We start from the raw sequence: 22,387 nt of genomic DNA, 5'->3' as shown, positions 1-22,387 counted from the left end.
TTCAGTAACATATGGAATAATGCAGGGGAAATTTGAGAAGATTTCTGAGCAGTCGAGTGATTTCCATCACAGAATAACTTAGATCTGTAAATAAGTTGTTTTATGGGTTGGGGCTTTTCTGTCTACACCAAGTTGGCATCTGTAGTGAGTACAGTTGCAAAGTAGTAAACACCAGTGATTTCACATAACTGGCAAAGCTTACCCCAAAACAAGACTGGCAGTGGCTGGTTTACAGGCAATGAAACATCTGCACATCCACATTTGAGAAGGAATCGTCATTGCTTAGATGTGATCACTCATGGGCTTGGAACTAAAGTCTAGGCTTGTAGTGGGGTGCATGCCAGCATAAACTGATACAGTAAACAACTGAACAAAAGCCTAAACAGGAAAAGATGGAATTGTGTAAAAGTTTGCCTTTAAACTCCAAAATCTGTAATGTGAACAGATTCCATCAAATTCATATATGCAATGGCCTGGAGTTCTTGCACTATCTCCGGTATTACTGGAGGTGCCAAGGTTAGCCTTTATGTTCTCCATTGCAGCCCATAAGCTGATGTGCTTTGTCTTAGTGACTGGTGATGCAACCAGACTGGTGTTTTGTCTGTTGCTAAGCTGAGCTTGCACAGTGTCCTGGCTTTCTGTCTGTCTACCCACAAAACACATGGAGCCAGGAGACTCAGGGTGGGGAAGAGGTTGGGAGAGGATAACTGGCACAGCTGGCCCAGACTGATGTTCTACCATACGATGTCATGCTCAGCAATAAAATCTCAGAGAAAGGAGGAAAAGTTCTTTTTGAACATGTTCCCTTACAACCTTAAGCATATTTTAAAAGGACTACATTTTCCCCAACTTCCTTCAGAAAACTCCTTCACAGATTTTATGCTTTTATATGTCATAGTATGAATACTATGTAGTTGAATGCCCAGAGTAATTGGAGAAAGAAAAGCATTCATGCTAATTCAGATAAACTTCAGGGGTCTTTGCTGTAATGTGTTGTTCTCTGAATTCTTGTACTGTTCAAGCATTTACATTTAACATGAGAATGTATTTGACCATGCATGCTACAGAGAAATAAGTTAAGCATATGGTTTTTTTCTTTGTGAGTGACTGAACTTGTGTATTATTATTTTAATTACCCCTCAGGCAATTTTCTGATGTGTGATCAAGTGCAGGTCAATGTTCTGAGAGTCCTTCAACATGACAGTTCACAGAATAATTATCCTGTCATCACACCTTGATTCATTGCTACATCGTTTCTTGGACTTTTTCCTCTTTCTCACATTTGCTAGGCAACCAGATCACAAGTCTCATACTTATTATTCAAGTAATCACCCTCTGCAGCACATAGATGCATCAATTAAAGCTTTACAATGAAGTATATTGTTCTGTGTGGAATCCTCAGGTGTCAGGAATTAAAAATTGATTTTAAATGTTGCAGGCTGTGTTCAAATGGCTCATCTGTGTTTATGTTAAACAAACAAGCATGCTAACAATTCCAAACAAAAGAGATAGGTCAAAATCATTAGGAAATGAATGATAAAATTATATTCTCTTCTTAAAGCACTGAGTCTTTTAGAGATTTACCAATTAAATGCAGCTCTAAAATGTCTGAATGCCAAACATTTGTTTTAGCTCTGTTTTTTCAGATGCAAATCAATTTGATATCTGCTTTATATGTTCTTACCTATAGCCCTTGTAAACATTTTCTGGCTAATTTTCCGATTTCTGTAAATTTCACAGCAATTTATTATTAGAATGAAATTCTAGTACCCAGAAGCTGTCAAGATGGTTCAGTGATTTAATGTTGGCGTCCTGCAGCTTTGACTGTAATCAGCAGATGCTCTGGCATTACCATAAATGTTTTCTTAACCGTCTCTATCATAAAAAAAAAGAGAGAGAGAGAGAGAGAATTTTTCCTGTTTGCAGTCTCCTGTTTCTGATTAAATTCGGTTTGGGTTCTTTTGCATAATTAATATACCATGATGATCTCTAACCATTTGTTTTTAATATCACCTTTTGAGCTAAACACATTTGCAAGACTGCTTCATAAGTCAAAACAGACAAAGGAAAAACAAGTCTATGTTTAAGAATCCTCTGTTTCGTGGCTTGGGAGGTCTTGCTGCCTTCTGCCTTATTTTTTCGATGACTATAAAGGGTTCAGGTTTTCAATCACTCAGTTTTTCATATTCTATGTAATATTTTAAGTTCCTCCATGAGAGAGAGGGGTTTTTTTCTTTACATGCAAAGGTGTGTTGCATTTTAGATTTTTGGAAATTTTAAAAAAGAACTCCTACACAATAAGATTAATTTTTGTTAGCTGGTGGTTACTAAATAGTATTTCAGAGCAATTGATTAAGAATAGAAGGAGAAAGTGCTGCAGTTAGCTTTTATTGTTTTTAACGTACCAAAGTAGCTGCTAAGAGTTTAACTGGTTGCATATAGGCCAGTAAATACGTTCATTGCATGAAAAGTACATACAATTAGTGATGCTAAACACAGCATTTTAAATTCACAATGACTGGATTAATTACCCATGATAATATTGCTTGAATTTGTCTTGTGATAATTCAGTGGTTTTTGGAGGAGTCAGTAAAAGCCATTTTTAAATAATAATTCTTCTTTCAGAGACTTGAAATCAACAATTTCAGAGCAGTTTGTCACACTTGCAGAGTACAGTTGTTGGTGTCAAATACACATATAGTTGGATGACATGCAGAGCAGAAACATTTTTTAACATCCCATCTCTCTCCACACATGGACAAGGCCAAATTACAGTCCACCCCAAAGAGAGGGAGTAATTAAATGAAAGCACATAGCATTAATTAGAGCATCATATAAAGAGAGAGAGAATTGTCAAAGGAATAGATTTATACAATCTTGTAGAGTGAGGGAGGGATGAATCACTTTTCCTCTGCCTTTATTTCCCAATATTTACTTTTGCATGAGGATCTTCTTGAATATGTACTATTTCCTGCTCCATGTTTTCAGTCAGCTTGTTAGCATGCTGTCAGTTAATTTCTGCAGAGCTTTGTCAGAGGAAAGTAAGGACCATAATAATAATATGAAAGTTACATGAACTAGATGATTCAGCTTAATTCCATTTCCATCCAGTGTATTCATGAAGGCAGTCTTGGATGTTAATTTACACAAGTTAAACTTCACAGTTAGGTTTGCTTCTGTCCTCTTAAAAAGTACCCATGCTATAAAGAAGCACTCTGATTAGAATTCAGAGTTCTCGTAAATGCTTGTCCAGGTTAGTAAATCACTACACTCTTCCCTGTTATAGCATTGACAGCATGTAGTGCTCTCTGTTGCTCTTCTTCCCGAGACCTCTTTAAAGACACCTAAAATTAGAGGAGCCTGAGAGCCATATGCTATTCTTGCAATCTTTTGAATAATAGTGAATGACAGCCCACTGTGACTGTGACCTGTGTGGGCAAGAGCTGCCCCAGGACATTGGTCCTGTGCCTCTTACAGCAATGGGAGAAGATTGTGTTTCTATTCAACTGTTAAAACTAATACCCACCTTATTTACTTTCAGCTCTAGCGTCTCCTATTTATGCCATTCCCAAAAGTATTTCCAGGACTCTGTAGATCTCCCTTTAGCTTAGAAGTAGTTTGATTCCATAGGGGAGAAGAACAACGGATGATGAGACAAAGATAGTTTTTCCTATTGGTTTGATCTTATGTCACAAAATATTTGTATTCAAACTTAAAGCAGTTCAACCTACCAGTACTCTGATTGCTGATATAAGCCTTGCAATAGAAGTTTGGGATAAAAATAAGAAATAAAAATTGTATGGATTTGTAGCAGCAACTGGAATAGCTAGCGAATATCTTGTAAACGTTTGATATCAAGAGATGTGGATAAGACATAATAATAGTGTTAAAATTTTAAGGCAATTACTAGACATAAATAAATGTTCTGGTTTAGGGCAAATTTGAGAGGAAACTTCCGAAGGGCTCCCTCTAGAAAGCAAAGTCAAGCAGCCCCTCCCCCTACCACTTTGGGAGACATAAATCTTCAAGTGGACCAAACTGTTTCTTTAACAAGCAGAATACTCAAACATGGAAAAATGTTAAGCAATAAACCCTCTCGCTATTCTGAAGAGATGACAAATTCAGAAAGTCCTTGTCGTGGAGTGTGGCTCAGCTCATTCTCTTATCAGTCCCTCCAGTGCTGGAATACAGCATCCCGAGCCCTGGTGGACCACAGGTGTGAGCTCCCGGTGTTCTTCTGGGTTTTCAGTCCTGAGCAAGGATGAACAGCTCTAAGAAAAAGAAAAGCCACAGTCTAGGGAACTTCTCTGACTCAGCTAGCTAAAAACTAACTAAAAGCAAAGGAGATGTCTGTCCCACTGTCTGTCCGTGCTGCAGACAACACAGTCCATGAGAAGGAATGCAGGGGAGCAAGTGCAGATTCTGAAAATAACTGTGCGCTTCTACTAACTCCCCTTTGCTTTCACAACCAGTCTTAAAAGTGCAGAATTTAATATCAAGCACCAACAGAACAGATAACTGGGGATACAAGCATCATAAAGTCACTCCAGGACAATACATAAAATCATAGAATGGTTTGGGTCAGAATTGGCCTAAAGGTCATCTAGTTCCAGCACCCACACCATAGGCATGGACACCACCCACTAGATCAGGTTGCTCAGAGACCTATCCAGCCTGGCCTTGAACTTTTCCAGGGGTGAGGCGTTGTTTTTGTGAGGGTTAATGGGTTTTGCTCATTTGTCTGGGTTTATTTTTTTTCAATGTGTATGCTATATAGTAAATACTGAGCAGAAGCAACAACAACATTTAGAACTGCAGTGAGTACAATCTCATAAATATAAGGTCAGTCTTTAAGATTTGCTTTGTTGTTTGGATTTGTTGTGAGTTTTATTTTCCAGAGGTAGGAGGCTTCCTACTGTGTTTTTCCTCAATGGTAGGTAAAAGAAGACAAAATTGTGTGTTTCTTTTCCATTTCAGTTATTTTCATCAGCATGTTGCTTATCATTCCCCATTGCATCTGCTAGTGGCTTTCCTTTGATGACAGCAGTCTTTATGCATATTCCTGAATTTTTTTAATCGAAGTACACCTTGAAAGCAGTATTCATCTGTAGGTAGCTGGTTTGCAGACAGGTTTGGAGACTAATGTGTCTATTGCCTGAAGGCAGTTTAATATGTGTGATCTACATTAATTACCATCAGCTGGAGAGGGTACCTTTGGACTATGGACCTCTGTGTATCTTGCCACAGGTCACTGTCTTAGATAGTTGTCACTTTTGACTGTTAACTCTAAAGACAATTTGGAATGCAAGCTGTGATATACCTGTGAACAAAATAAACAAGCAATAAACCACATTCCAGGAATTTAAAATACTCTAAAATACATTAACTTCCAGTGTTATTATTGGCATTTCTCACTTATTTCTTCACTTAAAAAAGAGAAAAAGTTGATGTTTGTCCTATTTGTACCTTGAGAGAAATCCTATAAGCACCTAGGCTGAGGATTGTTTCTGCCTACTGGAGCCTGAACACCCCATGCCGCTGGTATTCATGTAGATCAATATTACCCTTTAACCCCCTTTGCCTAACATAAATAAGAAGATTAATGTATTAGTTATTGATATTAAGGTTATGGCTTATGGTTTATCCATTTTGAAATTAAGAGACTTAGAATTTAGCTTTTCAAGAATGTTTCAAACCACGTGCTCTAAAAATCATTAATGACCACAAAGCAGATTTCTGTTTTGAGAATTTCTAACCTGCAGTTTCCCTAGAAACTGCCAAATATACCTTCTTTTGTAAAAAGACACAGGAAATGAACTGTAATTCAGGGTGTAATAGGAAGTATGCCAAAGTTCTAAGTCTGAAATAGTTGTCTTAGAAGATACCTGCGGAGGTTTCCTCTCTTACTGACCTTGGGTGATTTCTGTCAGCAGCTTGATCCACATTCTTGTTCTCTTATCATCTTGACAGGTACTCAAAACTTTTATTAAAATCCCAGTAAGTGAAAGTTGCATTTCTTGTAGAAAGAAGTAATTGTCTTATCACAGGTGAGAATATATTAGTTTAAACAGAGAAATTGGTTCCAACTCATTGCAATTGCAAAGTGTCTTTGGAAAAGATAGGTAAAAGTTTGAATGGAGTGATCAGCAGGAACTTAAAGTAGTCTTTGAGAAAATATAGGTAGGAAAGGGATTAAAAGAATTTTTAAAGGCTTTACTTTAGGGCCAAGTAAAAGGGAGCTGATCCAGCACAGTTCCTCTTGTCAAAAATAAGTATGCTCACAGTTTGTATTCTACTGTCTTTGAAATTTAGTTTCTATAATTTCTCTGTATTAGTCACAGTGTGTGCTGATATACTCACTTTTTGCCTTTGAAATGCACATAAACCCCTTATATTCACTATTTCTGTAGACTGTCTCATCTGAATTGAGCTTGCTGATAGTGTTTCTTCCTTGTGTTTCACACTTTTTTAGTGCAACACTCAAGAACAGCAACAACTGTTAAATGAAATGTGTATAGTTCAAAAAAGAAATATTCCAAATATCAGTAACACTTTTTCATGTCTCATGAGTTACTGTCTGTTTAAGATTAGTAAAGTTGTGAGCATTTAGTATGAAATACAAAGGTGTAAGAAATTACTTATCAAGCAAAAGTCTTTCGAGTACAGCTCACACTCCTTTATATGTTAGGGCTGGAGCTGCAGGTTCAAACTAAGTCGTAGCAATGTACAGTGTTCCTTTTACCAGGGACATTCTTCAAGTTTACCCTTGTCAGTCAGCGATATTGTTGAAAAAACATGAAATCAATGAAAATGTTTTAAATATTTTCTATTAAACCATCCAGAAAGGAGCTATCCCATTTTTTAATGAATGATCCTGCGTAATACCAGATAGACCTTCTAGCTGTAGCAGTCTTACATAATATGTCTAAATTCTGGTTGTGAGGGATAAGGCAGGCTTTGAGAAGGATAATGAAGTCTTAGTATGTTCTCACACCAGGGCTAAGGTCTGGGGATGGATTTCAGAAAGCCAACTTTGGGCTGTAAAAATTAAAGGAAATTGGGGCTGAAAAATCTTGGGGCTTGCAACTGTCCAGTGTCTGGGGCTCTAATAGGGGTTGGTACAAGGAAGGTACAAGGAAACAAGACTGTAATTTCAAAATTGAGAGGAAAACATCAATTAATTATTTTCTTCTTGGCATTTCCAATAGTAAAGCCGAGAGTTTGGAACCTATTGATTTAGATGGAACATATGAGGATATACCTTGATATCCTTACAATGTTCATGGCATGGGACCATTGTCTAAGTACAACTTCACTTGTTAAGGTTGCACTGAGACATGCATGATGATGTAGTAAATTAATTTTGTGATTAATGGACAGGACTTCCAGATAGAAACTGAGTTGCATCAAGCATTTCAGCTTGTGGGAATGCTAAACAGCTGCATCCAGAATTAGCACGTGGCACTGCTGTCAAAAATACATGTTCTGGGAAACTACATGAGCACAGTATTAGCATGGTGTAGGTTTTTGAGAATTTCAGTTCCATGCGTCAAGGATGAGGAAACAGAGACAAACTATGGCATCAAACTGGGGAGCCAGTGTTAAGAATTATGGCTAGGGCTATTACTTTTTCCAAGCTAAAGCCCTTTGGCATGAGGACGTTCCTTCAGAGTATTGCCTAGGACATGTCTTAAATGACAAGTCATGACTTAAAATGTAAAAATCATTTACATTGCCAGTAATGTCAGTATGGGTGGGCTTGAGAAAATGTTGGCATAGACATAGCTTCAGGAATATGATGTAGCATGTGGAGCACAAATCAGCAAGATCAGAAATATTCCACTGGGATTTTGAGCGTTTTTCCCTGTTAACTGGGTAAGAGATGTAATGAGGTTGTAACTGCAATTGTTCTTTTTGTGTTACAGTTTTGTCATGCCCTACATTGAGATGTATGACTGTAATATGAGCATATAATGCCATGCAATGCTGTTCTCCCTATTGTATTTGCAACTTTATTTTTCAATCAGTCTACAAGTATTTACATAAAACCAAAATGTGTCCTTAGTATCAAGACTCTTACTGAGAAACTGTGATGAAATAAAGCTTTTCTACATCCTTCTAAATATTAAATATTAAATATTTATTAGTTGTTTTAAAAAATCTATCTTGACTTTAGTGAGCCTCTTGGTATCTAGATGATAGTTGCTATTTGGCTCTAGGTTTTGCAAATATGGCTTTGGACTGCTTTTGATTAACAGCAGTGTTCAAGCAGTTAATATAATATCTGCAAAAACTGCATTTGAATAGGCCTGGAAGACCTACAAAAGTTAGATATTGAACAAGAAAAAGAAAATATTTAAATATATAATCTGGACACTGAGACTTTTGTAGTGTACAATGTGATCTCTGCCTAACACATGCCTGGAAGTATTCACTAGCAGTGAAGTTAAAACTATAATGGATTATCACCTGAGCATTTAGAAAACTTAAAAATTTAATTAAAAATTATTGCTTTTTTTTTTTTTTTTCCCAATCTGCATTGTGATTGATATGATAAGGGTGAGTGACAAGTTTCAATTATTGAACACGACCAAATAGTAGAAACTTGTCTCTACTACTTCCAGTATATACAGGAAATTAATAAGTTCTGTCTTTATCCAGTGGTTTCTAATGTCTGATTTCTTTTTTCTTGCTACTGCTGGAAGGTGCGCCTTGCTACAGTAGGTGGACAAATAGTTCATCTCCAGAAATGTAAGCTTTCTTCTTAACAAGAATTCATGCAGAGGTGCCTTTCCATTAGTAGTTTTTACTTAACCTTCTGTATGTTTAATTATATTCAGCTCCTTAGAAGTGTATTTGAACCAGTGCATGTGTGTAAATACATAATTTGTTTCAAACATAGTTTATTGTCAAAAGCACGAAACAGATTTATGTATGTCTGTGATGTAATGGTTCAAAGCATTTTAGGAAAAGTCTGCTAACACCTGTATTGTTTGTGGATTTTCTGTCTGTTCCTTTTTTCTGGAAACATAGGTGGCCAATGTCACTAAGCCATGTCCTAGCTGTTTGGGCAAATGCTGTCTTCAGAAACATCAAATTCCTGCTTATCACTGGTTATGGTTTCTTGCTCTCACATATATATATATGTGAATTCCAGAACTTCATTACTCTGGTGGTTCAAGATTTTAATGTCTAATAGCAGTGAATTAGCGGCTGTTTGTTCTTGTACTTACTTTGTCAGTTAATCTTGACTTCTGGCTTTTCTTGCAAGTAAATAACTTTATAACCTTTATCATACAGAAGTAAGGAAGTTCGGTTTTTCGACAGCTGTAGTCAAAGCTGCATGCTAACCTGGAGTAGTTTGCAGTCATGCAGTTCTGAATTCACAAGCAAGATGCACTGGTTTTTTTAAACCACTCACCTCAACACTGACAGGCTGAAACTTAACTTCTTTGGTTTCACCTCTATGGCACAGGATTCAAGGGAGGTGAGGTTACAATCCTGAGTCAAGGCAGTGGGATGGATGTGGTACCAAATAACCAATGCATGTGACTTTTGAATCAGTGTGTAAAATAGTATATGCTTAAGAGTTTGGATTTAACACAAATTAATTTCTGTTGTCTTAAAATAAAAAACTGAAGAATTAGTGAGACTTTTTACCTTGATAGTGCTTAACTAATTTTACACTTTGGTTTAAAGTGAAGGCATCTTTTGCTCTGATAGGAATGTCACGAGCAGCACATATACCTCAAGTAATACAGCTGTTAATTCTTTACTTGCACATTTACTACAGTGAAAACTAGGGCTGTAAGTAAATTTGTATGCTTTCTGAGCAAGGCCTAGCAAAGTTCACTGTTTCTGAATGAAATTCACAACGGCCAATTTGCTAAGCAGGGAACTATCAACGTCCACATCTGCTAATGCTGAACTTGCACTTAGGCATGGCTATGCCCTGTGGAGAAGTTCCTCCTTGACTGAAGAACATAAGCAGTAAAGATGCCACCTGATTTAGAAAGCGTCTGAAATGACTTTGAGATTATAATTCTGGATTTAGATAAAATATGTGTCCAAGTACTATTTTTTTAAATTTACTCTAGCTGCTCAATATTATTTATAACGTCTGTGTTTTCATTATTAAGGAATGCTGCTAATCACTAGCATGAGACTTAGTAATTTTTCTCATGAATCCTGACATTATCATTGCAAAGGAGACGAAACAAGAACTACTCACATAAACTAAACACTATTTAAGGCACTTTCCTAATGCCATTTTTCGTTGTTGCAGGACCCTTCAGAGTGAAGGGAAAGGCTGTTCATTCGAGTTAAATATTGCACTTATTCTCACAATTTCTGTTGTTTTAAGGGGAAAAAAAGGCTGTCTTCAGCTTTACTCTGTCCTATCCCTACACAACAATTCCAGATTGTAGGCAGCAATTTATGAGACACACTGAAGTGAAAGCCTCAATTCGTTAATAAGTTTCAAAGTGGTAGAAGAGTTTGGATAGATCCCATGAGCTACTACTTATTAATAGCTAGCTTGCAGCAGTTCCCTGCTTAGGCTGCAGTTGTGAATCTCACTCTAAGGCTCCTCTACTCTGCCTCATGTACACTGTGAGAAACTGGGGTGTTTTACTGCTGGATTTTACTTTTAGGCCTCAGTTCATGAGAGTTCCCCATGTCTGTTACAGAGTGTAGTTCACCACACCTAATTGATCCTCACATTTTGGGATGAAGACTGCCGAAGTGAAAAGTAGTTAAAATTTGTTGGTACATTTGAGTAGCTTAATTTCAGTGTCTAATTTCTTTTAAACTTTTTTAAAATCCAACAGCTGTGCTTCATTTCTGATGATATGACAATGTGTTTTCTTATACTTAAAGTGTTGACTATTTTTCCTGCTGCCCCTAAATTGAATGTAGACAAAAGGGTCTGTGGTGCAGCTGGTAGTTTGTATATTGACACAGGTAGCATACTTTTATCAGCTTGCAAATATGTGTTCAGAATCAATAAGCATAAACATTTAAGTAGAATGGAATATTTAAGACTGCACATATAAGGGATACTTTAATTATATATGACGGGTTTATTACATGTAATTATAAAGATATGTTCATAACCACTCATTGGCCTCCTGTGATTCAGGAAGACTGTGCTGCTGCATATTCAAGGTCAAATTATTTTCCGTAGTGTAAAAAAAATTGCATTTTTAACTAAGTGTCAAATTTGTCTTGAGAAATTTTACTTAACAATTGTTTATCTGATTTAGAAGATGATGGAAAGGAGGTATTTCTTTTCCTCCACTTCCCAAAAGGTGATTGTACTTACAAAATTTGCTGAGGTTGTCCAAGAAAGTGTGTAAAATCCTCATCCATCACTGAGAGCCCCTGGTCAGGGAATGACAGTGCAGTAAATATCTTCAGCAGCTGCCTTTTAATGTACAAGCTGTTTTCAGTAGGAATTTTCAACACTCACATAAAACACACTGTCATGAGTGACTGCCTGTGCTCCAAAGTCATTACTATTGGGATGATGGAACATCTTTCAACGAATAACCAAAAAACTTTAAATGTCATGTCAAGTGTGTTGAAGGCATTTTCAAGCCTTGCTCAAGGTTACATGAATATTGAGTAGGCCTGTTTTTAAAAAGTTTGAGATCTATGAGAGAAACCACTCATACGCTGGTTTGGAAAACAGTCATTTGATCTGGAAGGGGTGTAGGGAATGACAGAAAACGAAAATTGTCTATTAATACATGCCAAACCTGCAAAACTCCTGCATGGATATTAACTGAGTGCAACTTTGTGTGACAGGTAATGCCAGTTATGTTTCTTGAAATTGCTTAGCTGCCTAAAAGTTCACAAAGGAAAGGAAAGGCATTACCATGGATAATTCAATTAAAATAGATTTTTAATACATTTTAAAATTTGAACAATTAAAAAATATGTATGAATATGTAATGAATGAGGTAAAACCTTGGAAAACACTGAGGGGTTCTAGGTACCTGTTTGACTCCAGTAGGAAAGGAGGATCCTGTCAGGCTATAACCGTGATTTTGTAAGGAATAAGGATGTTAATCTAATGAAGACATGTAAAGTCTGTATCACTTCCAAGGGACCGAGTCCACTGCTTTTGAAGTGATAATATATTTTGTCTTGCCTCCTTGGCAATCATTACTACTTGTAGTACATCATCTGCATGTAAAATTTGTCTGATCAAGAGGTCTTTTTATATTACAGAATATTGAAACTGAATGTTTTAATACTGAAACAAGGTTTGTTTGATTTGTCTTCTGCAGAGAACCAGAAAGGACAGCCAGAGAAGCCATGTTCACACCACAGTATCAGTTTAAACTCAACAAGAAGCCCAGTCACCAAAGAAGTTACATATGATGTGGAAACAAGTTCTAAGGTGTTGAATAAAGCTGTTGGGAGAAAGGAAGCCTGTCATGGAGAAGGTGGCAAAGAAAGGAAAATGGATCGTATTGGGTCCCCTACTAAGGGAGAAGCCATTCCAGAAGTAGAAGCTCTCTTGGCAAGATTGCGTGCACTATAGAATAATCATATAACAGGTTAAATAAAAGTTTAAAATGATAGCCCACACTACATCTTTAAAGAAAATGTAATTTTCTATTTTTGACGTTACATGCTTCTGAGTTCCTCAGTTCTCTGTGGATGAATGATCTGCTTCTAAACTTTGCTTGCAAGACTATGTAAAACAATGCAATAGTTTTGCATAACTGCAAGATGATTTTTTCTTCTATGTTTTTCCTTAATAAGCATATGAAAAGTATCAGAAGAAAATAAACACTAAATTGTTCCAAAGCACAATCCTTTTAGTAGGCAGGCTGCTAACCATCCGTTTTGATTGCTCATGAAAAAAGGAATATTTTAAGAATTGGTAAATCATCATGCCTGGGAATAGGGTCAATAAATAACAGAAAAGGTATTCTTATATTTTCTACTGTAATTTCTATATTTAGGAGGCTAAAGCACCAAAAATGTGTCATTATAGTGTCCTTTACAATTGCAGTAATATACAGTATCAGCCATTTTCCAGTTTGAGCTCATCAAAGAGCACCAAAGCTTGCCGAATAACAGATAAATTTACCAAATGGTAATCCATGGGCAGTAAACAGAAAATCTATGCAAATAATGTACTTTATGTATAATTAATGTATCACTTCTTTTAAGGTTATTATGATTATTATATCAAAATAATATATACAATTGCTTTGATTGCAAGGTTTTGCAATTGTGTCTTTAGTGGGGGAAAATGTCTTCACAGTTATTTACCAGTGTAATATTTAATCTTTTCACATGCGAACGAATATGTTTCTATAAAAGGAACATGTAATAGGGAAAATTTTTTCAATTGGTTTTTCACAAACTCATTTTCCAGTAGCCCATAAAATCTTACTTGCTGGCACAACAGGAGTCTTGCAAGTGATTGCATCTCTTTTATCCCACTGCCACTGTGCAGTGTTGCTTGTTCGCTATCATATTTATTAATTGCACATCAGAAAGAGTTGCTACCAATGTAACCAAGTAGGGAGCTATTGTTAGTCTCTTTGCTCAGTTATTTAAAGCTTCCATATTATAAGAGTGTATTAAGAATTGAATATCTTTCTTCTAAATTACTTTATTTTTCTTTACAAAATGCTGAAAAATATGTCTTTCAATAAGAGTCAGTTACATGAAACCAGTGTTTCAATGCTCCAGTGCTTTTTATATCCTTGTTTAAGTTGCCTTTGTACTTCCTGCACTAAACATTAATAAAGTTAATTAGAACTCGAAAACTGGGCCTGATTATACACACAGCATAGTGGAGTTTTCAGCCATCATGGGAATCAATCTCCTGTTTCTGGGACTGTTGTAGCTGTCATTTTACACTAATTACTTTTCCCGCCTTTGCTGAAAAAAGAGAGCTATAAACACAAGTCAGGGAAAGATTCAGAGCAGGCCTGTCAGACAGACATTTCTTCAGCTCCCCTTGCAAACAATGGGCACAGCTGTTATACAGAAACATCTTCAGTAACTTGAAATACATCTTGAATCTATAATTCAAAATACAGCGACTGACAGTTGTTCTGCTAAGGTCTTCTGCACCTCTAGTATTAAGACTTACTACCCCTATTTACAGGGTGCAGTAAAAATTACTGTCTAAAAGGTCCAATATGATTGACTACATAAAATTACATTTCAAACACAAAGAAAATGCCTGTTCAAGGGGAATAAAAGTTAGCAGTTCACTGGATCTCTTCAGTTGTTGGGGATGTGCTAAAATAAAAGGGCTAAAAGTAGAGAGCCATCTCTTAAATATTAGGAGGATAACCTACCAAGTGTATGTAGGAGTACAAATTATTTTCATGAACACTGTAAACTTGTTCATTTGAATTAGTGGGTGATACTCCACCTCAGAAAACTGACAGTTCAGGATGCTGCTGCATAGCTGATCAAGCAAAGAAAAGTTACAAAACTATCTACTGAATTTTGCAATGAACAAAATGCTGCCAGAAGCCTGGCATCTTCTGGTTTTAAAATAAATATTTATTTTTAAATTACAGAATTTAAGCTACTTTTTTTACAGTTTGGGAAGCTTTTAGAAATGTATTCCAGGTCTTTTAGTCCTTCTAAGGTATTGTGTTTCTGAATTAACCCCTTCAAGCAGACATCAGGTTAATTTGCAGAGGGTTTTTTTTCTGTAACAAGGCAAATGAAAAGCTGTGCAGTTTCTTAGGGTCCATGTAAATACAGTATCCGTTTTTTTCCTCCTTCTGTGCTTCTTTGTACCATCATAACTTAATCTACTCAGAGTTAAAGGACATTGTTCACTTGAAGTATACAGTAAGTTTTCTTTCTTCATTTTATCTTTCTTTAATTTCCATTAGATGCAAATCATACACAGGATATTTTTCCTATGAAAAATGCTACTATTGCCTAATGAGTTCAGGGAAAAAATAGCTTTGAAAGTATTACAACTGTATTTATTTCTATGATTTTATTATTTGATTAAAGTATGAAACTCAGCTTGTAAATGATATAAATTGCTTTAATTAATTTTTTTAATTAATTAATTAATTCAGTTAAGAATTGAAAGTTAATTCAATCTCAGAATTCTTAGGATAGACCTTTATTGGTATGTGCTAGTCATTTTTAGTAGGTATTGAGTCTACTCCTACATTTGAGGGATTGAGCCATGAACCACTTCTCTTAGATATGGACAAAGGTTTCACATGCTGTGCCCCACCCTCTCTATAATTCACACCTGAAAATTAAGTCCTTATGAAAAGAGCTTCCTGATTTAGTCAAATACAGATGTATTTTTATCTTTTGTAAATAAAAGATAAAAATAAAAGATAAAAGCATTTGAAGTAATCTTGCAAGGCTCCTTCCCTACCTGAGCAGCAGACAGAAGGCACAAACATCCATGGCTTTTCTTACCAGTACAGTTGTAAAGGTCTGACACATCTTTTTGATTCTTCACAGACATTTTGGATGACTTTTCATTTCATTCAGTCAAAGAATTTTGATTACTACATCCATTTTTACTTCCTGTAAACACCATATTGTTTGTGGTGGTGGTCTAAATTTGTATGAAATATTCTAATGTTTTGACCTTAGCAAAAGATCAGGAATGTTTGGAGCAGTCTCTTCAAGCTGCACACAGCCAAGCTTGATGCCTGACTCACAGGCTGTAGGTAATAACCCCACATGTGTAAGCCCAGAAAGAAAAGTGGAAGAATTGCCTTTGTTAGCAAAAAGTCCAACAGTGCCAGCACCTGGTGGCTGCCATGAGTGTGATACTGCTCTGGACCGCATACTTTGTTAAAGAAGCGTGGACCAGCAGCCTGAAAAAACTTATTTTTAGTTCCCAATTATTATGACAACACTACTACTTAGGAGACTGAAAAGATCACACATAGGCAAAAAATGTTTCAGATGCAGTTGTTGCAGTTTTTCTCCAATGCACAGTTTTCCTTGTTTTCCCTCATACAACCATTCCTCAGACTGGCCTACACAAAGTCACACTCTCAAGAACTGCATGAGTTAATGCTGACCAGCTGGAGGAGTTGCAGCCCTTGAGGCTTTTATAATAAAAGCTGAGAAAGATGACATTTACTGCTAATACTTTTTCCACTTCCATTTCTAATGAGCAGGGGCAAATTATAATTTTCACACTAATCTTTCCAAGCCTTACAATATTCAGTAACTATAAAACAAATGGGCAACAAACAGGGGTCAATGAACCCCAAGCTATGGCACCTAGAACGTTGTAATAAGCAAGCAGGGTCAAGTGAAAGAGCTCAGCAAAAAAGCAATTACATGACAACATTGCTTTGTCCAGAACAAAATAAAGTATTACTATACCATTTTCTAATTTTTTTAATGCAATGTATGGGTTTTACACAACTGAACTGCAGCAGAAAAATAACTTCTCTTGAGTATGAGGAACTGTTTGTCTAGTTTATGAAATAAAAATAATTAGACAAATTGCACTTTATCAGTTTTTCAATCTAATTTTATGCCAAGATTCTTATGTCTAAAAAATTCTAAAATTACCATCTGCTATTAAATTAACTATGGCTCCAACTAATGAACTTGGTTTACATTTTTTTAATACATGAAGCAAGCACATTTTCTTCCTTTCCAAAAACACTTTCTCCCTTGCACTATTGTGTGTTTTATCTGAAGTATAGTATTTAGAACAAGGCTCTACATCTCACTGTAAAAACATGTTTGATAAAGCATTCTGGTCACTGACAGCAGTGAAAAATAAACAAGAGGTGTTCAGATACTATTTTTCTCTCCCTCCCAGCTGCAGAGATAGCCTTTAAGTTTCATACATTAGCTGAGTACATTTAAACTCCTCTGTGCTTCTTCTTCCATAATGCAGCTTTTTCTTTTTGTGATCCATGCAATGGAATTGCTAAGGGAAATATTTTCTAGCAGCATACCAAAAGGACACTAAGCAGATGACTTGCATGCAACATCAGCCCTATATACTGTAGGAGGCATAACACTTGAAATGTAACCCAAACAGGCAGATAGGGTATTTCGTTCCACAGAAAGAAAATGGTTCCTTTCATCTAAATGAGCTTATTCCACTGCTGATACCAGAATTCTATGTATTTTGTGAGGAAAATGTACCCCTATTTTTAAATCTGTGTTACATTAGCCAGAAAAAATAAACTATGGAAAGACAGAAGTGCAGAGACTGGGAAGCAGAGTTGATTAATGTGCTGCCTGATTCTTTTGGGACCTGAAATTGCATCTGGTGCAGAATGAAGGAACTAGTGGGGAAAAAAACCCCAGTCTCATCTGACATCTATAAAGGTCATGAAGGGAACGATGGGGGGTAATCTAGAGTTGGTATGACCACAGGTGTCTTGTCTTTTCAAAGACATATATCAGAATATCCTCAGAATAAGCAATGCTGTTGGGCTGTTAGTTCTTGAAACTCTCAAATGAATCAAAGGAAGGAAACGTCTGGCAGAGATAAATATGAGCTACCATAAAACCTGAGAATATTTTTATCTTAAATCCAAGCACCAGCCCCGCTCTTCTTCACTTTGATAGCTAAAAGATGAGCATGGGGGGAGAGAGAGGAGTCCACATGGTGGCCATACCTTCCCTATGGCTGTGTCAGACAATGCTGCTCTTGGCAGCTGCCCTGGTTGGCACAGTGAAGGCAGCACAGATGCCACTCTGCCCTCCCAGTGTTTCAGACTGTGGAAAGACACAGGAACCATGGCCAGCAAATGATGGGATCACTGTAAAAAGACCCCATGGTTCTAAAGCCACACATTAAGTACAATTAAAAAAAGTCTTCTAAATTATTCAGGTGTCTAAACAGAATGTGCACATATTCCTTACACCTCCTAAAGACAGCTATTACATCCGCTCTCCAAGTCTGATGACTCCATGCAAGCTGCACAGAAGGAGCTTCAATTCTCAATTATTTAGTCTCAAATATATAGCCCTGCCCTTAATTGAAAATTTCAGTCCAAGGCAAGCCATTTTAAACTTCACAGTCTATAACTGTTTATTAAAAAAGAAGCATTTGTAAAAGCTCTGTTTAATTTGTTGCATTTTAATGTGAGAGTTGTTGCACATAGTTGAAAACATGGAGTTCAACACGACTCTTTCCATTAACTAAGACAGAAACGGCAATTATGCAGTCTGTTGATTGAATTCCTTACTAACGAAGGGTACTTTCTGCTAATGGATAGAAAAGCAGAGCAGTCCAGTGAAACAAGTCACCTTCATAGTGAAGACCCATCAATTTTACTCACAACTTCTTCAGTAATGAATCTTGGAGCCCAACCCATCAGCACTGCTCCTGAAAGACAACCACTGAGGTGGAGAAAACACAAAAAGCGGTTTGAAACGAAAACTGGAGTAAGAGATTTCCACCTCTTTAGAAGGGGAATTGGTTAGGATGAATTTATTTCTGAGGTGCCTGGGCACTGCATTATATATGATTGGACAGAAAAAAATACAATCCTGTCACGTAGTTGGTGGCACCTTGCCTTTTTTTGCTGCAGCACCATGACAAGATAACCAGACCACTGTCTTCATTGCTATCCTGGAATCCATTGCCATTCTGGAGAATCAGAAGGAACAGTAGCCATAGCAGTATGAGAATGTTTTTTCACTTGGGATGTAGTGGATTCCAGCCTGTAACCCCACACCACAGATTAATTGCTCAAGCCTCTGGATGATGGTTGGGAAGAGCCAGCTTTCTCTCTATCCCCTCTGCAGGGAACATGGGGCACTCTTGTTCAGAAGGAACTGAAGGAGCTCTCATTAACTTTGGCTCCAGAATACAATTTTCCATTCTTTGATTATCAAATCTCCAAGGAGAGACTAGGTGTTTTTGTTTTTCTCAGAAGGACTGCACCACAGTAAATCTTTCCATTGTGTAATAAACAGTTAAAATTCAATAGCACCTAGGTAGAGCATCAAAATCAGCAGGCAAGAATAAATTAAGTCCTTCATGAAAGAGGCTGTGCAGGATCATTTCTTCCATTTCCACCTCCAATATCTTTAATACTAAATACACAAACCTATATTAAAGTTAGAATTGCTTTTAATTAGATAAAATCAAGAGGACTCAGTATTCATCTTATACCTTTTGCACCGGTGCTTTGATTAGCACAGTTTCAGCACCTTGCCTCAAATTATTAACCTGCCCTGTTTTCAACTCGGAAGTCCAATAGATGAACGTAGATGCCCAAAAGCTAATCCTGTGAGGCCCCTGACATGTCCTCACAAGTACTCATCATCCCCAGACTGCATGAAATTACTCTGATCAAAGGGTGACTGCAGCCTTTCAGGATCATGCCCTAATGAATAAAATATACAAAGGTGACTTGAGTGAAATCCTTTCCAATGTGCTGACAAAGGTAAAATAAAATAATCCCCTTAGGACATTTTCCTGGCAGAACAACTTGACCCCTTTGTGTCTGGCCTTCAGAAAGAAATGGATAATGCTCTAACTAGCTAATTCATTCATTGAACTTTTGGGCAATTTTTTTGCCAAATGATTGGCGTCTTCCACCATATATACAGCAGATACATCTAAAAGCACCATAAAGTTTTAGATGAGTATATGATACATTTTTAACTTCAAGCTCCTTTCTTGCAAACCACACTTTAATTGCTGTGTTTTATGTTTCTAAATGCTGCCTATTTTCCAACCATGGATTTCATTTTTTACAAACGTCTCCCATGCTGCACACCAAGCATTACCCCAGAAATTCAGCTTTGTCCTTGCTCGCTGATGAAATTTTACTATTATGTAGTGATTGCAGTGCCCTGAACTCTCATCCTCCTGCAAATTTTATGTTTCTCCAAGGAGAATGTTTCTTCTTAAAGTGATATTATTTCACCAGTACAATGTGGCTCACTAAGCTTGCCTTTTGCCCCCACGTTCTTAGACTTTAAAAGGAGACTGCAACAGTCTAATCCAGCACCTACTGAGAAGAAATCAAAGGCTCCTGTTGACTTCAGTGAGTGCTGGAGACAGCTCCTAAATAGGATGACTCAAAGTGCAGCTCTAGCCTGGAGGCAGCTATACAGCTGATACTGTGGGGCTTTATTGTCTCATTGCTTCCAGCGCCAATCTGTTCAGTTTTTTAGTATAATTATTATTTTCTTGTTGCCAGCCCAATAAATATCATGCTGCATAGGAAAGTTGAATTGCTGCCTGAAATTTTAACCAGTAAAAATGATCCTGTAATCAGATTTCTGATGTCATGCAGGACTCAGGATTGAATACAATTCTAATTTTCCTTAAATGAGCCACAACCATAAAGACCACTCCACAGAAAACACATGGTCTACAGGGCAGCATTCCAGCCGGTGGCTGGACCAACTGGGGAACAAAGCAATGAGCAAGCAATTTTGAAGGCCATGTCCCAGGACACACTGTCTCTGTGTTGTCTGTTGTGTCACCCCATAAACTGTGTGTGGGCATATTGGCATAGGTCACACTTGTTTCAGGGACAGATTAACAATTATATAACCGGGACAGAGGGCCAATGCCTCAGCCCATGCTATGACTGCTTGTAGAGTACTGTTATACTCAGAGACGTTATGAACTTAAAATCCACAATCTATTATTCTTATACATGTCAGCACACTTCTGTCCATCCACAGCTAACTCAGGCATATGTTACTGACCAGTAACAGAAAACTTCCCTGCACCACTGAGATCAGTCAGGCTGGACAGCAACAACTCTTACCTTTAAGGTAGGTCAGGTTGTTAGTGCTCAGCACCGTGCACCTCACTGAGAGCCCTGCCAGGTCTGTGTGCAAGCAACAGCCACCAACAGTAGTTTCTGCCTTTGGGCACCACTAACAAGTGCAAGAGAGTTAATCGTGGTAAAGTTAAATTAACATGAAATGCCTGACTTGTCTCATTCACATTTTTTTGACAGTAGCATATGTTCCTGATTTACACATGAAAGCTTAATTACAGCATTTTAGGTGGCAAACCAGTTAATTATATAAAAATAGGGCCCAGAAGTCTGTGATATGACACCTTTCCATGCTTCCCTGGGAGATGTCATGAGCAAAAGAAGATGTTTATTGTTAGCAGGATCAGACTGAGGGCTGCGGGGTAGCATTGCCACTGAAGCCTGGGTTCCTGTGCACAATCTGGGTATAATGGAGAGCAAAATGCATTTTATACAAATTGGTCTTGTTAATAACAGAAGTGAAAGGAGAGCTCTTTTTTTTTTTTTTTTTCTTTCCTTTTTTTTTTTTGCCTGGAACAATACAAAATCTCTTGTGCAGGCTTCATATCGCCTCACTTCAGATGTTGCTGATGTGCTGATGTAAAAATCCCCAACAGAGATTATCATTCATCTCAGATTTTCTTTATCACTCATCACAGCTTTCCTCCTACACAGAACAGGCCAATTAGAACTCTTTCAACTGCATATGTCCAGAAGAGAGGAGGCAGTCTGCAGCCAGGCCTCTTCCCTCCTTCGACTAGAAAGAGAGCCTAAGGGGACCAGCTCGGGTGAGGGCAGATGAAACTGAACATTTGCAAATGATTAGAGAAACCAGTGTGCTACCTAAATCTAGAATAAAGGGAAGATGGAGCCTCTGCTCAGCGTCATGTCATGAACTTTGTGCTTTGTTTTTTTCTTGCCAGGCTTGAAACAGCAGATGTCTCACATGCTCACAAAAGAAGGAGGTGAATTGAGTCCTCTTGGTGGAAAATTCTCTGCTTGAATGGTATTAGCACAATTTTTTTTCCTTTCAGAACCTAGTACAAGTACCTGGACAATTTTTTTCCCTGGAGGCCTTCTGTCTGCCTTTCAGCTGATGGTATGCTGGAGGCTACCATACCTAAAGTGTGATCCCACAGACTGTATGTTTTAGCCTGGACCTTAGCCCTGTGGTGTTGCCTGTTGTCCCAGGAATTTTCTGCTCAATTTGAACCTTGAAATTAAATTCCCACTTTTGACCCATCACTAACAGCCACTCACTAAGCCAATGGCAAAACAATCATTCACTTAAAACCAACCCACTGCCAAAGCACTGATATTGTAGGTCAAAAAAACCCCAGCAGCATAAATTTAGTAGAAATCACCTGACAAGAAGGTGTCTTGTTTTGCTCTCCCTCCTGTGTGTTTTTGTGCTTTGCATCAGACTTTAGAACACTGACTGGTACAACAGCTATTCATAGCGTATGGTATATTTGGAATAATCAACTTCCACAAATGTATTGGCATTGCACTTGCATGCAGTCACCTCTTTTCCATCTCATATTCTGCAGCTATGAAAATTCTCTCTTAAAAAATAATAAATATAAAATGTACAATGGAAAATTTTATTTTCACCTCAAGCTCTTGATAACAAGAATAACTGCTTGAAC

At 37.3% G+C, this 22,387-nt stretch overlaps 1 protein-coding gene across 1 annotated transcript in view; it reads left to right on the top strand.

The window, feature by feature from the left end:
- The window catches only part of DIAPH3 (diaphanous related formin 3), a 205,664-nt gene extending 191,871 nt beyond the window's left edge, over nt 1–13,793 (top strand). The window contains exon 28 of the mRNA XM_066313364.1: nt 12,294–13,793. Coding sequence (XP_066169461.1) covers nt 12,294–12,550 — 257 coding nt within the window. The 3' untranslated portion in view covers nt 12,551–13,793. The remainder of the gene's footprint in view (nt 1–12,293) is intronic.
- Nucleotides 13,794–22,387: the final 8,594 nt, after the last annotated feature.

This window comes from Sylvia atricapilla, chromosome 2 (assembly GCF_009819655.1).
Source record: "Sylvia atricapilla isolate bSylAtr1 chromosome 2, bSylAtr1.pri, whole genome shotgun sequence".
NCBI lineage: Eukaryota > Metazoa > Chordata > Aves > Passeriformes > Sylviidae > Sylvia > Sylvia atricapilla.
This window is presented reverse-complemented; position numbering and strand designations above follow the sequence as displayed.